Source organism: Gouania willdenowi, chromosome 3 (genome assembly GCF_900634775.1).
Source record: "Gouania willdenowi chromosome 3, fGouWil2.1, whole genome shotgun sequence".
Taxonomy (NCBI): domain Eukaryota; kingdom Metazoa; phylum Chordata; class Actinopteri; order Blenniiformes; family Gobiesocidae; genus Gouania; species Gouania willdenowi.
The window spans coordinates 18,970,770-18,988,174 of record NC_041046.1 but is presented as its reverse complement, the minus strand read 5'-3'; the positions used below and the strand labels follow the sequence as shown (position 1 = coordinate 18,988,174).

Sequence of the window (17,405 nt, the reverse complement as noted above, 5' to 3'; positions counted from 1 at the left end):
TGACAAAAACTCAACCTGACCACACAAATGAACTCTAAAGTCACATGGAATATTTGAATGATTATGAATACATTACGTTATGCTGCTTGCAAACCATGAAAACGCACGCACGCACACACACGGTTGATCCATCACAGACACTTCCTGTTTCTATCCTTGCAGACGACCTCATGCTTAAACCACATTGAGCTCCTCCCTACCTTGTGGTGCATGGCCTCCTTCTGACTGACCAGCTGGGAGCGAAGTATCAGCACCTCCTCTTTGCGAACCTCCAGCTCCTCACAGGAGGAGTTGAGCTGGTCCAGCAGCACTTTGTACGCCGGTGATCCCGGAGCCCCGGCTCCTGTCGCTGCATCACCCAACAGGCTTTTCCTCATCGCTGCCAGATCGTGTTTCAGCTTCTTGTTCTCAGACTCCAGCTCCTGGCGCTGAGAGGCCACAAGTTTCAGTGTCAGGGGAGCGACTGAATCACAGCATCTGCAGACACTTCAGTTTTGGACACTTGCTCACCTTGAGGGACTCGTACTCCAACTCTGCTCCACGAGCCTTTTTAAACTCTACATTATCCTGAAAAACAAAGAAACACAGGCTGAGGCATCAAATACGTTGCAAAAGCAAAGACGTATAAAGTTTGTAGAGCCTCCCTTAATGGTTTAAAGTTATCAAAACTGTATATTTATCATATTTTAAAATGTTAAACAATCATATATGGCTTGGCTGACTGTCAAAAGCAGACTAACATTTTTTTTAAATCACATTTATCAGGATTATTATTTGAACTAATCATCCAGAAGTAATTAACAAGATTCTATAACCTGCTATCTGTATGTAGAACCAATCAAATGTCAAGAACAGTATCCTATGGTTGCATGGAATGAATTGCATGTGCTTTTGTTGCTATAGAACAAAAAATTTTCAAAAGAAATTACTGTTGTTCTTTTTCACCCAATAAACACTGGTTTCATTGTTTCATTGGACTTCACAAACTGCATCAATGATTAGTGAGGAGGCGGAGCTCCTCACTACTGTTCTTATTATTATTATTATTATTATTATTGATAATATCATACATATATTTTGCATTATTATTTCAATATGAACACATATGCACACACAGTATATCTGGGATTGCAACAAATACTGTTAAGAACTGAATTATGCAATAGGTGAATAATTTTTCAAATACATAAGAAAGAAGGGGAGAAAAAAGGCACAGCCCTGTGGATATAATGTGCCATGTTGTTTTTTCACATTGCATCTAATGAAATTGAGGAGAAAGAATGGCGACTGATATTTCAGAAGCTAATGGGGATCTTAATAAAATACAAATGTTTTGCAGTAGATTTGAGAGGGTGTGGTGTGGTTGTGGTCTTTACTCTGGCTCTAGCGCGCTGGAACTGCTCGTCTTTGTTTTCCAGCTCGTTGCGCAGGGACTGCTTTTCTTGTTCTAGCTCTGTGAGACGTTTCTGCAGCTTGAGAGTGAGTGAAGTATCGATTCCTCGGGTCACATCCTGCAAGACAAAAGCAGTGAGGACAGACATTAGGTAAATAGGGGAAAAAAAAGAATGTGTTTTTTTAACTACCGGTACTTTCCATCCTCACAGTGCATTTCGGCTTCACTGTCACTTGCTTTTTCTTTTCTAGCCAAAAACCTTTGATACTGTAAACACTAACACTATTCTAATTATCCAGCAGGAAGTCGTCAGACGGGACACCACACACATACAGTATTTTGGTCATGCCCTGTCATTAAATCATTTTGGGATGGTGTTTATGAGACGCTGAAAGAAGTTTTTGACTAAAACATCCCCAAGGATCCTAGGGTAGCACTGCTGGGTGTAACATCACGGGGGAGTGAGGGGAGAGGGAAAAAAATACATTTTTACAAATACTGCTGACATCAGCAGTAAAATGCATTACTATTAAAAACCTGAGCCCCCATCACATAGTCTATGGGGTGAGAGGGTCACTGAAATGTATTTAATGGAAAAAAGAAATTATTCATTGCGACTGCAGAGAGAGGTGTATGTTCAGAGGTGGAGCCTTGCTTTAACTGTACTGGTAAGGGTCAATGTCTAAATCTCTCTAAAATACTTGGAGGCATCATCCCACCCCCTCCACCCCATTTGCATTTCTATTTGTTTTTTGCGTATTTAGGGTAATTTCCATATATATCTTTATTTGTAATTTTTTTATTTATATTTTCCTAATTATTGTACTGCATTTTAGTACATACTGGATGATACATGATAAATCTGTGTGACAGCAAAAACAAGAACGGTCACCTTGTATAACATACTTTCTGTATTGTATGATTCTGAATAAAAAGAAAGTTTCAAAAAACAACACAAAGTCGTGTGTTGTTTAATATCCACATAAAGTGAAGTATAATGAATGAATACCTCGACGGCCCGGGAACCTTCCTCCAAATCGGTGTACTCTGAATTGTAGGTGTACTCTGATTCGTTGCTGCTGTGGGTGGAGTCTCTTCTCCTGTGGCCAGGCTTGGAGCCCCGCTTCACGTGCAAGAAAAATGGCATTAGAGTTAATCAAGAATGACGAAATAGGAGTGAGTTGAGCCCTGTTGATTTAAGAGTAAAACAAAACCACCCGTGAACGAGTGTGTTCCTCACCATCTCTTCCTTCAAGTCGTCGTATTTCTCCTCGAGGCGAAGGTGTTCTGTCAGGAGATTCTGGTAGCGAGAGCGTTCTTCGTTCAGGTCCGTCTCCAGCTGCTGAGTCTCCTGGGCGATCGCACGAACCATTTTCTCTAAAGACACAAACATGAAACATTTCAAAACATCTTATTGAGACGGGAGCGAGTAAGATGGATGGAGTATTTAGTAGTAGAGGTCGACCAATATGAGATTTTTAAAGGTCGACGCAGATACCAATTTAATGAAAAAAAACTCAGCCGATGGCCAATATCTCAGGACGATATTTGAGGCCGATATTGAAACACTCATATGATATAAATGTATATATTAGAAATTAACTTAAATACACCAATAGAACTCTTAACATTAATTGAACTTTAAATATACCCGTACACAACCATGTAAAACAAACAGTACAGGACGGTTAAGTAGCAGTGAAGCATGACAACAATATACAATATACAAGGTGCAAGTAGTCGGTTTAAACTATTTCAAGTTTCTTTCTCAACTTAAAGTATCTAGTAAATAAGTTCACAAGGATATAATAGGATAAAGATATTTAATCAGGCACTATATATTATATATATATTCTACCTCTCCCATGCACATGCTATTATTATTATTATTGCTTTTTTTTGTTTGTTGTATATTCATAATCCGAATGGATGTTTTTTTATGTTCTTTCTTTTTTCCTTTAATGGCTAAAGTACTAAATAAAAAAAATAAAAACAAAAATAAAAAGGGTTAGGGTTAACCCCAACCCTAACCCGATGGCCCATCTTTGAAAAAAGTCGATATATCGGCCGACCTCTAATTAGTAGGAGTGTGGAAAGAACATTGTGATCATCAGACGTACCGTTCATCTGCTGACTCTGTTCCTGAATCAACCTGTTCAGGTCGTTCTTCTCCGTCTTCAGTAATCCATTCTGTTCCTTCAACTCCGACACCATCTAATAAAAACACATAAAGGTCCTTCAGTATAGAGCTGGATTGGTTTGGATGGACATTATGGTGAACAAACTAAGCATGTTGGGTAATAATTCTGTAAAACTACCACTAACATTTTGCTCAGAATAATCTGGACAATGGTTGTATTAGCACAAGTGTTCTAAAGGTCTACAGTCAGGAGAACTGTCACATCAAACAAGGTGAGGGAATAACATCTGAAAACAAGCTGAGGGCGTCTCACACACAGCAGCTATGGTACGTCTCTGACACACTATTCTGCTGGGCTCACCTGCCCCAGGGCGGCTCTGACCTCTGAGCCCACCAGGAGCCCTTTTCCCTCTGCTTTCCACATGCTCCTGAATTAAGGGGAAAAACTGCTTTTCCTCAGGCAACAGATTTGATATTTTGTGACATTTACAGTCACAAACTTCCACAATGATTCTACCATCAGGGGATGCCTGAACTCATCGCCTGTGTGTCTGAAAGGTTTATTTCAGAGCTAGGCTTAGCTAAGGAGAAAATTAGCTATTTAAACTAAAATAAAAATGACAGAGATTAGCATATATTTTTTCAGTGTGTCATCTTGTTCTCAGGTATGATGGTGTATTAGGGCCACATGAAAATAAAAACAAATCTGAGCACTGCGAGATTAAAGTCGTAACACTTCGAAAATAAAATAATTTAACAATAATAAAGTCGTATTTTTATTTGACTAAAGTCGTAATATTTTGAGATTAATGTTATTTCAAGAATAAATTGTAATTTTATGAGAATAAAGTTGTAGTTTTATGCGATTAAAGTCGCAATATTACGAGATTAAAATTGTCATATTTCGAGATTAAAGGTAGGGTAGGCAATTTTCAAAAGCTAGCATGATCTTGAATGCAGCCTCCCAGACGGCTCCGCCTTTACCCCTCTCCCCCCTCCCCTCTGTGCTCTGTCTCACTCACATGCATGCACACAGCTGCTGCAGAAGAGGAGCTCAGCTCATCGCTTGTATTGTGTAGAAACTTCATTGTCTCATGTCTCATTCAGCAGTAAATAAACAATAAACTTTATCATAACATATGTTAAAAGACGTGACCAAAAACTCTGTTTTAACTCTGTCAGCGGTGATGCACTTTCAGTGTGAGCTTGTGCATGTGAGGGATCGAGAACGAGCAGGGAGACGTGATTGGTTAAAATAAACGGTTCGTTTTTTTTTTTATCTTAATTTCTGTCAGGACATAAAGACAATTTCAACCAAAAACTTAAAAAGTGTATCTGGAGAAAATCGCCGACCCTAACTTTAAAGTTGTAATATTTTGAGAATAAAGTCGTAACATTTCAAGAATAAAGTCGTAACATTTCAAGAATAAAGTTGTATTTTTATGAGAATAAAGCCATAGTTTTCTGAGTTTAAAGTCGTAATATTTTGAGATTAAAGTGAAAATTATTTGAGATTAAAGTCATAATATTTCAAGATTAAAGTTGTAATATTTTGAGAATACAGTCATAATATTTCAAGAATAAAGTTGTAATTTTATGAGAATAAAGCTATAGTTTTCTGAGATTAAATTAGGAATATTTCCAGATTAAAGTCATAATAATTTGAGAATAAAGTCACAATATTTCAAGAATAAAGTTGTAATTTTCTGAGAATAAAGTTGTAGTTTTATTCGATTAAAGTTGTAATATTTCAAGATTAAAGTTGTAATATTTCGAGATTAAAGTCGTAATATTTCAAGAATAAAGTCGTAATTTTATGAGAATAAAGCCGTAATTTTCTGAAATTAAAGTAGTAATATTTCGAGATTAAAGTCATAATATTTTGAAATTAAAGTCATAATATTTAAAGATTAAAGTTTTAATATTTCAACATTTAAGTCATAATATTTTGAGTAAAAGAGTAGTTATATTATGGGAATCAAGCCGTATCCTAAAAAAATGGTACTCAGAATTCCTTGGTGAAGTAAACACAACCAACACCAATAAACAGCCCTTAAAACAACCACTTCCTCCTCCACAAAAGAGGCTATTCGCTCCAAATCAGTCTGGTTCTTTTGTTTGAACAAACGCAAACGTCTGAAAAGTGGCTTTAAAGTTCTTAAACTGATAACAGTGTGATGATGACGGGCCAAAAGATTTCACCGTGTGAAGCATAAAGAGAAGTTTAATCTCACTAAATGCTCCACAGTCTCTATAACACACGAGTGACCACAACACAGACAAGATCCTGTTTGTATTTAATCTTTTCCTCATAAAATTACGACTTTATTCTTGAAATATTGTAACTTTAATTTTGAAATCGTATGACTTTAATCTCATGAAATTACGATTTAATTAAGATCGGACTTTATCTCATAAAATGACAACTTTATTCTCAAAATATTACGCCATTAATCTTGTAGTGCCCAGATTTTTTAAAATTGTAATGTGGCCCTATAACGCAGACACACAATGGTCACTGAGAAAAACAGAAAACTAAATGGTTCAATCATTAGTTCAGCTGTAATCTGAGTGAGAGGATCACCTTCTCCATTTTGTCTTTGTACGCCTGGGTCCAGTCCTCGATGTTCTTCTTCTCCTGCTGCGTGGTGCTCAGCTCCTTCCTCAGCCTCTCCAGCTCCTCCTGCAGGGACGACACCTGGTTTCCCTTGTTCTTGGCATCCTCTTCCGCACCTCGCAGTCGGGTCAGCTCGGCACGCATGCGCTCGCTCTCTGTGGTGTAGGACGTCTCCAGGCTGTTTAGCTTGTCGCTCATCAACCGATTGTCCTTGTGCTAATAGAACAAAACAATAAAATAAACAGATTTAATTCATATTTACAGGCAGCATGTGGAGAGGGGAGAGGGACAAAAAGTCCTCCGACCTGCTCGTCGATCTTCCTCTGCAGCTGCATGATCTTGTTCTCCATGCCTCTGTTGAGCTTCTTGAAGTGCTCCACTGAGCGAGCCTCAATCTTCAGCTTCTTCAGCTCCCTCCTGGCCCTCATTCTGCGGATGCAGCACTGCAGGTAGACGATGGAGACAAGGCAGCGCTTGTACCAGCAGCGAGCCAACCAGCCCCGCACATGCCTCTGGATGATCACAGATTTGCTCTCTCTGAGCAGCTACAAACAGAAAAAAGATACAGACAGAAAGGTTAATTAAACCAACCCGTAACATGAGCATTTATATCAACTTTCAATATTTTACAAACACGATTAACATAGGAAAAAAATATCTGTTGTAAAATGTAGAGTTTATTGATCAAATCCAGACTGTTTGTGTGTGAGAGTCAGGGTTGGGGTCGATTACCTTTTTAAATTAAATTACGTCTTCAATTATCCATGTTCTTTTACAACTCAATTATGATTACGGTGACCAGCTTTTTTTCAAATTAAAATTAAAAATTAAATTTTTCTTCTGAAAGTCAATTACAATTATGTTCTCAATTACTGAGCCTTTATTAATAATAATATAAGAAAAACTTAACCTTCTTCTTGTGTTCGCTTTCTATTACTATCTTTTATGTTTTCACCCATGTCTTAAATCAGCTGCAAAATACACTAAAAAAAACATCATCTATCATCAAATGTTGCTGTCGTATATCAAATAAGTTAGATTACATTCAAAGACTTTAAACAATCACATAATACATAGCAATTTAAACAACACCCTTACAATATAAAAATATCACTTTTTCATCTCTTGGTTACCTTGTTAGACTTCCTAATCAATGAAAGTATTGGTACTAATATCTTTAGTGTTCGCTTTTTACCCAGGTTTGCATTTAATTAAATTGTTAATAACAGCGTTTATAGATTTTCCATGCCAATTACAACAAAACTCAATTACAATTCAATTATGATTACAAGAGCAACACATTTTTCCAATTATAATTATGTCATAATTATAATCAGGTTTGGGGTCAAGTATAATTGTAATTGCGTAATTGATGATTAATTACAGTTATGTTGCTGTTGTGATCATAATTGGATTGTATCATTTAACAATTTTTTAAAATAATTGAAATCTAGGGGTATACTAACAGAAAAAGTTCTCAGATGCCCACACCAAGAATATTAATACCAATATATTCATTGATTAAGAAACCTCACAAGGTAACAAAAAGATAAAAAAAAAACTATAAAATACTGATCTGTTATCATAAGAGATGCTAACAGAAAGCTAACACAAGAGGAAGGATACGTTTTATGGCTTATTGTTACTTTAAGACTAATGTGCGTGTCTGTTGTCGGTGTTAGGTTGTGGAATGCTCAACAAAATTATTTGAAGGTTTGTAGAAATATTTGTCGATTTAAAAAAATGGACGGGGGAATGTTGGTGGGGTCATTAATTATGTATTTGATTTGATTTAATTTCAAAAGTGAACACAACAGCAGTGCATCTGACAATGAGGAAAAAACATAATGATGATAATAATAGTAATAAAAAAAATGAAAATAAATCAAACAAGGCAAAGAGAGAACAAATGGTACAGAAATCCTGCTCATGAAGCCTAAACATGTTCGAAAAGGAGTATTTATTAAGTTTAAGGGGCAGAAATATAATAACTGTATTCTTCTTACTGCTCCTTTCTAATCATGTAAATGTGTCATTTGGACTGGGATATTATTTGATGTAATAATCTATGTTGGTTTGCATTTTCACGACAAACAAACAAATAAATAAATAACATTTATTTCAGGCTTGATTACTGTAATTGAATTTGAACTCTAGTAAATGATAACGTAATTATAATTGAAACAAAGGGGGGAATATATTTGTAATTGCCATATTTTCAATTATACAATTCCAATTATAATTGACCCAGGTGTGAGTTTGTGGTCCTACCGTCTGATACTTCTGCCTGGCCTGGTACGCCCTGAGGATCTTCTGCAGGGCCAGAGCCGCCGCCTGCTTCTTCCTGTAGCGTTTCCTCTCCACACACATCCTCTGGTACTTCTGAATCATGGTGGCTGCCTGAGTGCGACGCATAAACTTGGCCAAGCTGTAAAAGAGACGTAGATGTAGGGTAAACGCACAGCAGCTAGTGACAGTCATAGAGAGGCAGGTGGGACTGACCAGCGGGCCTGGTAACCTCTGGTAAACCTCTGGATGGTGATGGCAGCGCTTCGCTGGCGCAGATACTTCTTACGTGCCAACCAGCAGCGGATGGTTTTCTGAATGCGGATGCAGGCCACACGCAGTTTATCTGCCCTCAGTTTCTCCAGGTAGGCCACCTGTCCAGCTCGGAAGAAGATCTTTGTTTTACCAAACTGATATTTGTCCTGGTCCTGAGGGGCAAAAGGAGAGAAAAAAAAAACCTTAGGTAAAACCGAGAGTGAAAACATTAAATAAAATGCATTTTTGGATTTAAGAAACAAATCTACCTGCACTAGTTTTTCCAGAACATTTTTGCAAGTTAGCTTCTTGTCAGGAAGAACATCTTTCTGTACCATCAGGACTCGGTAACGGCTGAAGAACTCTTGATATGTCCACCTGAGACACAGAAAACAAGAAGAGTCAAACCATTTCTTGAGAAACACTCAAATGAGCAAACGCTGGCAGATCAGCTAACAACTGAACTGAATGATAATATGATGATTAAAAAAAGATTGACATTGTTTTAAACTTTTATCATGTATATTTAAAACAACAAAGACAAATCAGCTCAAGGATGGACACATTTAATTTGAAATACTACAACTGTGTATTCATTTACTGTATTTAAATAACTCCTAAAGTCTGAACCCATAACATGACTCAGGGTAGAGTGCGTCGTCAAATAACCGAAGGGTAGGGGGTTCGAATCCCGCTCTAGCCAAGTCATTGTGTCCTTGGGCAAGGCACTTTACCAAAATTGCCTAGTATGAATGTGGTGTGTGAGTCAGAGTTGGTGGGGGTCCGATTATGGCAGCCTCGCCTCGTCAGTCTGCCCCAGGGCAGCTGTGGCTACAATAGTAGCTCACCACTACCAAGTGTGGCGTGAAAGAATAATGCACATCAATGTAAAGCGTTTTGTGTCTATGAAAAGCACTAAATAAAATCTAATGCATTATGAAAGTGGTGGGAACACTTTAGTACCTGGATGGGAATCCTGCAGCAGAAATGCGAATGGTCTCCAGGACACCACAGGCTCTGAGCTGCTGTACCGCACGTTTAGGATCAAACCTGTTAATAACAGCCAGAACACCTGCTGTCAAAACCCAACTCAACAAAGTTTATTTGTCTTGTGGAAAAAAAATGTTTTACAAAACCCAAGATGTGCAGAAACTAGAAAATACATAATACTAATATAATGACGGAGCAGCTTATCATCTTCTACACCAACCTTTCTGAAACTGTGAGCTCGGTACTGAATAGTCCAAAGAGCTACAAGTTAGAAAATAACTTCTAAAATACTACATTTTCACGGTTCCACTTTAATTAGAGGACAAGATAATAAGGAAGAATAGTAGTAACTTAAAAAGGTAGGAAATAATTCCAGAATCCTTTTAAAATAATATGCTATGGTTTAATTTATTCAGACAAATGTTTTTCCACATCAAAGCGATCAGCAGACATTTCTGAAGAAGACTGGCAGTTGACAGTCAAAACATGACAGGACATCAAAGTAAATTTCCTGAAAAACATTTGTCTGAATAAATGAAACCTTAAATTATTATTTAAAAAGAAGACAAAAAGAACTTGCTGGAATATAGATCTGAAGTTTGCCAGGAGTATAAAAAAGGAAGAAAGTCACTTACGAGAAAGCCATCTTAAAGTCGTTGGGTTTGATGCAGCGAACGTAGTGTGGAGTGGTTGCATTCAGAGTCTCCATCAGCATTTGTAAAGAGTTACGGAACTGAAAGATTGAAACATTACCACCATCTTCATCATTTTAGTGAGGTTATTGATTTACAATTTTCTCTTAATGCTTCATGTCATTTTAAAGATTATATGCAAATATATATATGTTTTCCTTAAAGTGAAGGTGAGGTGGGGACACACCTGGCAGCCGACAGTCTTCTTGTGCTCCTTGCTGCTCTTGTCTCGGCTTTTGTCAGGTTTGATGCTGAGCCGGGTACGGCCCCCGGTGCCAGGGACCTGTCCGGTGGGGCTGATGGCTTTCTCTTCATCGTGAAAAAGCTCCACCAGCAGATCAAACTGGAAACAGCAACCCATAAGCTATTAGAAATATAGCAGCTGAAACTGCAGCAGCCAACGTGCATGGAGAGTTCATAATTTTGCCCTGAAAGTTAAATCTGGCTCAAGTAGAAACATTTAAATAAGCTTTAAAATGTAGATTTCCTTGAGCCAAACATTGAGATTTGGCAGTTTATGCAGCAGAAAGGTAACAAGGCTTTTTGGTAACATTTTACTTCAAGTTTTATCTATTACAAGGACATGACACCTGTCATTAGCATGAATAAGGTGTCATGAAGGCTGTCATTAACCCTAAACCTTTGTTACCATAACCGCTAACTCTAACCTTAACCCTAACCCTACCCAACTCTAACCCCAAACCCTACACAACGCTAACTCTAAACCTCAACCCTACCCAACGTTAACCCTAAACCCTATCCAACTCTAACTCTACCTAATCCTAAACCCTAACCCCACCCAACACTAACCCTAAACCCTAACCCTAACCCCACCCAACACTAACCCTAAACCCTACCCAACTCTAACCCTACCTAACCCTAATCCCTAACCCTACCCAACTATAACCCTACATAACCCCACTCCAAATGCCAACATAGCTCCAAAGGTGTCATAATTTAGCAAAAGGTGTCATAATTTAGCAAACAACACTTAATGACAGCCTTTATAACACCATATTCATGATAATGACAGCGTAATGTCAAGTAAAGTGTTACCGGCTTTTTAAAAATGTAGAATTTTTAAGATTTGTTTTCTTTAAAATCTGCAATAAATACACAGAGCAAACAGGTGAGCAGAGGTGACTGGCTTTTAGTTAAACTCATTAGGTCAGATATGTTGCAAAGCTTTAGAAAAGATTAGAGTTTTCCATATATACCCATTAGCTGTGGCTATATATGAATGCATGGCACTGTTGTGCCATCATGTGATAGTATTATTGGACTATTGAGCAGCATGTTTTAGTAGAGAAAACAGACACGCATCATCAGTCACTTTTCATATAACACTGAGGTTATAAGAGGAGGAGGCTTAGTTAGATGTGGAGCTTTAGCAGTACACAGACATACACTGTCCATCCTTTGACCCTTTGTCCTCTTTTGCACCTTAAGTGCCTTTAGTGCTACCCATGCAGCAAAATAACACACACACACACGCGCACGCGCGCGCACACACACCAACGTCCTCAGTGCTGTTAGAGTGAAATAAGAGAGAAAGGCGAGCAAAGAGGAAAGGAAGCTGCAGGCGGACCTGCGTCGTATGAACGCCTCTGTTTACCTTCTGCTGGCAGGAAGGGTTGTCATGATGAAGACAGAAGCAAACATACATGGACAACACATGGGAACACAGTGACAATAAAAAAATGTTAAACGGAACACAAAAAAACCAAAAACAACTTAAGGGTCAGGTTTAATGTCAGTATTACTACTGACCAAAATTAAAACACGGCAACAACCAAAGTTCATCCTGGGGGAAAAACTCATAACAAACAGGCAAACAAACAGGCAAATACATTAAGCTGGAATGGATGAAAACTAACATTTATGCTGACTTTTATTAGATACTTTTCCACACCACAACATTTAGCTGTAATTTAAAAGACGGATGAAAAAAATGTTTTTGTCTTTGTGATTTCACACCTTTCAAAGGGCTAAAGGTGGTAATAAAACATGTTGGAATGATAATTACACACACACACACTATTAAACTGCATACAATCTCTTTATAGCCTAATGTATATTCGGGGTGTAAAGAATAAAGATCGATTAATCGATTGTTTGATCAATGATTTAGTCAAATCGATCTAAAGTATAAACACCGATATCCATCGCCATTTTGACTTCCGCTTTTATTTTCTTTGTTAAAACACCAAATGTTGGTTGGTGAGAAAAACATTTTTTCATGTAAATGTCTTAAACAGTCTTCTCAAAATGTATCAATATTGGGTTTTTATTCTTTAATGTGGAAAAAAGTCCAGATTATTGTCTGATATCAATCAAGCCTTTCAATCAAATCAAAATCATATCGTGGCAGGCTTCGTGACATCGGCAAATATCGAATCGTTGTTCCGATAATCGATATGGTATCATATTGGAATGAAACAGGTGTTTTACACCCCTATTGAATATGCAAATTATATCAGGGGACTGCAGGAATTTCAAAAAGGGATTGTTAGGGTTCTATTATTGAATGTGTTTTTTGCACAATTTGATTCATATTTGATTTGCATTGGCTTTAGTTCTGTTGTTGAAGCAGAAAGTGTGTGAGTAAGCACACTAAGCACACGTTGCAGACTGATGATCAGTCTGGCAAATGCCTGATAATAAGCTTAATTAATCAGACTAAATCTCATTAAGGTGTCATTATGGTTTAAGACCGATTGTGTCAGTGTGACTGATTTCACTGCAACATTTCGTGTTTAGGTTTGTGTTTTAAGTGGTAATGTTAGAAATCAGCGCAGTCAATATTCAACTCTTACCGCTTTAAGCTGGTTCAGATCTATAAAAGAAGAAACACACTTCATCATTGCCCATGTGTGCATGTGTAGGTTTTGGTGTGTAAATAAAATGACATGAATCTAAAGACTGAGGCATTAATGCTGCACCGAGACCCAGACACGGGGTTAATGTGGCGCAAGGAGGTTGGTTTTCACTTTATAAGTTTTTATCCAACGAAAAATTTCAAACATTCTAATGTACAGTAATTATAATCAAAGATTAATGAAGAAACGATATGTGTTGGCTTGATAACTGGGTCAGGGCATGAAGAAAACGGCAGCTCGTCCCAGTTTGAATTGGTCAGCATTAATGAAAATGCAATGACCCAGTGATTGAGAATAATGGTGGTGCACATGAGGAGAAAAGCGTGCTCCATGTGATCCAGTCCAACAGAAGAATAAAATACAGTAGAATGTACTTTATATAAATATGCAGAGCTATACATACACGGAATGTGTTCTTTGGATTTAACCCAGTGTTATTCAACGTTGGGGTCGCGACGCCATGTGTGGTCGCGACGCCATGTGTGGTCGCCTGGATTTTAAATGGGGTCGCCTGAAATGTCTGGTAATTAATTTAAATAAAGTCACTGATTATTGTTTTTTTTTTATTTATTTTTTTTAAATTAAAACGCAACATACAATCTTAAACAACTGTATTCTATATAATAAATAAATGATAATGCAATACAAATGTTTTGTTTTTTAAATCACTAACCCGGGCAACTCTGTGACTTTGGGGTCACCAAAAATGTGTGACATTAAAATGGGGTCACGATCCAAAAAAGGGTTGGGAACCACTGATTTAACCCATTCCTGAGGAGCAGTGGGCAGCCATGGTGTAGCACCCAGGGAGCAGTTAGGGTTCAGGGAATGGCTCAACATCCCACAGAGAAGGACCAGGGGGATTCGAAGCCGTGACCCTCCGATTACAAGCCCGCTTGTTAAAACTGATGCTGGTTCTAATAGAAATATGCCAGAATACACAGTAAATATCAATGTATGATCTTTAAAAAAAAAAGCTGACTCTGCAAATGGCCTTAATGATGAAACTGTCAAATGTGTACTTAGTGACCTATTCAATCTGTTCTCATGTAAATTATGAAATAAACAATAAACATGCTGTTCTATAATGTAATAAGATATGAGCAAACACTGATATATGCCAAGGCTTTTCCTAAGACACTGATTTGGGGCTTTATGAAGGAGTGTTTTTCATTATTTCCACAGGGCCAGTAGAGGGCGCTGCCTTCCAGAGTCTTTATAAAAATAATGCACACATCAGGTGCGTCACTACCACCACCATGCTAAAGAAGCAGAAGGTATTTTATGAACAGGATAATGGGATCCTTGGCAGCGGGATTTCAGGATGGATCCACTTTATGACCTGCTGGGGTAGTTTAGACGTTTAAAAGCCTCACCTTGCTGGCCTTCAGAACATTGATCTGCTCTTCGTTTACAGTGTCTTTATTTTTTTCCAGGAAGCCATCACACTGGTATTCAACCTGCAACCAGACAGCAGATTAATTCAACTCCATTCGCACAATAAACAGAGCTTGATGTTTATGGGGAAATATTGTAGATATTTAATATAGTCTACGTTGCTTTTATAACAGCAACAATCATTGACTAACATGTTCTTGTAACATGTTACACCTCAAATCAAACGCTTTCCTTTTCTCTACTGCTTATGACTGAGATTTCCAATCATTTTATTGTCAATTTAATGCTTTTACTGTTTCTATTGTTGATTTCAAACTCTGTTTAATGTTTATATATTTTTATTGTCATTTAAAAATAAATGCGCTATACAAATACATATGAATTGCTTTAATTTAAAATGGATCGATATCAGATTTATTTAATTATAAAAGGGACAACGAAGATGATTAAACATAAATATGTATATGTATAAGATTAAAGCAAGAAGTAATGCATCATTAGCCTTAACTGCAGCCACATAAAACACACAATATATTTAAATACAATAACTAAAGTATGAGAAGGAGTTTTAAATACGCAGACGCTACAAAGTATGTACACATTGATTGACAGAAGTAAACCACCAACTTTAATCAGGATGTCAAGATCAATGCCAAAAGTGCTAAAGTGCATTGTAATATCAAAGTGCGTGAGTGCATTGCAAAATGATGGCATTGTTATTTATGAGACGGCTTCAGGTTAAAACAAGCAGAGCAGATGAATAACAGCTGCGGCAAGTCCTTTAGTATCATCACTGCTGGGTCAGTGTTTAGGAAGCACAAAACAGATTTAGTTAAAAATGCACAAAAACATTACATTTACAATAAACTATTAAAAAATACACAAATAAATAAATAAACAAAGACTCTCCTGCCCACCTTGTCAGCAAAATGTTGGATGATGAAGGCGCGGTTGGACATGCGTGGCTTTTCAAAAAGGTTACAGGTCTTCAAATGTGTGTTGTACAGTTTCTGAGCCCATGAGTCATCTGAGCCTTTAGGCATCTGGAAGGACAAAAAAAAGAAGAATTCAATAAAAATAAATCGGAACTAAATCCAAAGACAAGAAGCGTTTATTATGCAGTTACTAGAATTAACAGTTTCCTGCTACAGTGGACACAGACACATGTTTTACCCAGCAATAAAATCAGCAATGTGGTCCACCTCTAAAGTCAACAGCTTCTAAAACCACATGGCTTTGAGATAAGTAAGCATTGTGAGGAATATAAGCTGTGTGTGTGTGTGTGTGTACGTGCGAGATACTGATTTGAGCACTCAAGCTTGGATGCTGAAGACTGTTTATTATAATTTCTACACTGGCTCTGTGTGAGGATTTGAAAAACCAACGGTGAAATGAAACATGACCCTGAGGGCGTTTAAAGGTCAGAATATTTTCATTCATTTACTGGTTTTTACAAACTCAGAAAATGAACCTTTTTACCGTGTCATGGCAGAAAGGGAAGTCTTACACACACTGGGGGTTTGGTGGGCTGTTGAATGGGTGATGTGAAACATTTGTGGCCTTTAAGCCAAGAGGGTGGAGTCAAAAGCAGGTAAAAATGAACAAACTACTGAGCTCCTGCTCATAATCGGCAGGGGAAACAACGATAATAGTAACGTTTGTGTTTTTTACCAATCTAATTTAATTTAATTTCAGAGATTTAAAGCATTGCAGTATCCATTAGTCCACATGTGTCAAACCCATGGCCCAGGGGCCAAATTAATAATCATTGTGTAAATGAAACTCAACAATATTTGCAGGGGCTCACAGTTTTCCCGGTGCTTATATCACATGATTACAGTAATTTTAAATGTTAAACAGTTAAAAAAAACTTAAATTAAAAATTAGTCACTAAATCTAGGAAATGTAAAGTGAAGATCCTGTTGGGACTGATATCTGTCACTTATTGCTTGGATATGGTCAGTTTCTCTTACATATTTTGTATTTGGTAGATCTGTCAACCGGAAAACAATAATGCTGAAATTACTAATTTTCCTGCATAAAATCCGTGGCCCACATGAGATCAAACTGCTTCGTATTTGGCCCCTGAACTAAAATGAGTTTGACACCCCATGAATAAAGACGTTAAATGTATGTATGTACACGCTGCAAAAAAAATGCTTTCTCAGCACATTTGTACTGTTGGAGGTAAACTACATCTGCAGCCACAGGCACCATGGGGCAGAAAAATGGCTGACATGTCCCTTCGACGATAACAGTAAGCGACGTTATTTAAATGCCCACAACTATGTGAATTTAAAATGACACAACAATGCAAAATATGGAGAGAGATTTCAACCACCAACCTTCTGGTTATTGGATGACCCATTTAAACGAGAACAAGGATTGTTGCATTTTTACATTGATTTTTCATTCAGATTTGCAAATAGGATGTTTGATTAACCCTTTTATATGGTTGAAGAGAGCGACTGACAAACACCTGAGACTAGTATTAAATATAAATAAATATTAAATATAATTTGGTGTACCAGGTAGAACGTACCTTGCACTCCTCGTCCAACAGGTCCAGGATTCCCATTTTGGCCTCTATGAGGTTTATACAGGGCTGGTTGTCGTAGAAGTCGATGAGGGTCCAGGGAATCTGCTCCTTCATGTACTCCTCCTGCTCCAGTTTGAAAACATGCTGCAAGTGCACAGGCAAACACACACACACACGCAGTGAGTGTGTGGCTTTGCATTCAACAAAAACACTAAA

The 17,405-nt window shown here is 37.6% G+C and overlaps 1 protein-coding gene across 14 annotated transcripts in view; it reads right to left on the bottom strand.

The window, feature by feature from the left end:
• Positions 1-17,405, bottom strand: part of myo5aa (myosin VAa) — a 76,515-nt gene that overhangs the window by 25,528 nt on the left and 33,582 nt on the right. For 10 of the 14 annotated variants that reach the window (XM_028443157.1, XM_028443161.1, XM_028443162.1 and 7 more), the window contains 18 exons: positions 17,193-17,333; positions 15,568-15,693; positions 14,629-14,712; positions 11,989-11,991; positions 10,561-10,716; positions 10,317-10,414; positions 9,655-9,741; positions 8,961-9,069; positions 8,653-8,864; positions 8,422-8,578; positions 6,456-6,695; positions 6,118-6,366; positions 3,514-3,607; positions 2,634-2,770; positions 2,403-2,516; positions 1,377-1,511; positions 511-567; positions 201-428 (listed from right to left, as the gene is read on the bottom strand). In XM_028443157.1, the coding sequence (XP_028298958.1) occupies positions 201-428; positions 511-567; positions 1,377-1,511; positions 2,403-2,516; positions 2,634-2,770; positions 3,514-3,607; positions 6,118-6,366; positions 6,456-6,695; positions 8,422-8,578; positions 8,653-8,864; positions 8,961-9,069; positions 9,655-9,741; positions 10,317-10,414; positions 10,561-10,716; positions 11,989-11,991; positions 14,629-14,712; positions 15,568-15,693; positions 17,193-17,333 (2,427 nt within the window). The remainder of the gene's footprint in view (positions 1-200; positions 429-510; positions 568-1,376; positions 1,512-2,402; positions 2,517-2,633; positions 2,771-3,513; positions 3,608-6,117; positions 6,367-6,455; positions 6,696-8,421; positions 8,579-8,652; positions 8,865-8,960; positions 9,070-9,654; positions 9,742-10,316; positions 10,415-10,560; positions 10,717-11,988; positions 11,992-14,628; positions 14,713-15,567; positions 15,694-17,192; positions 17,334-17,405) is intronic. The other 4 variants (XM_028443158.1, XM_028443169.1, XM_028443168.1 and 1 more) reach the window with 1 other exon arrangement.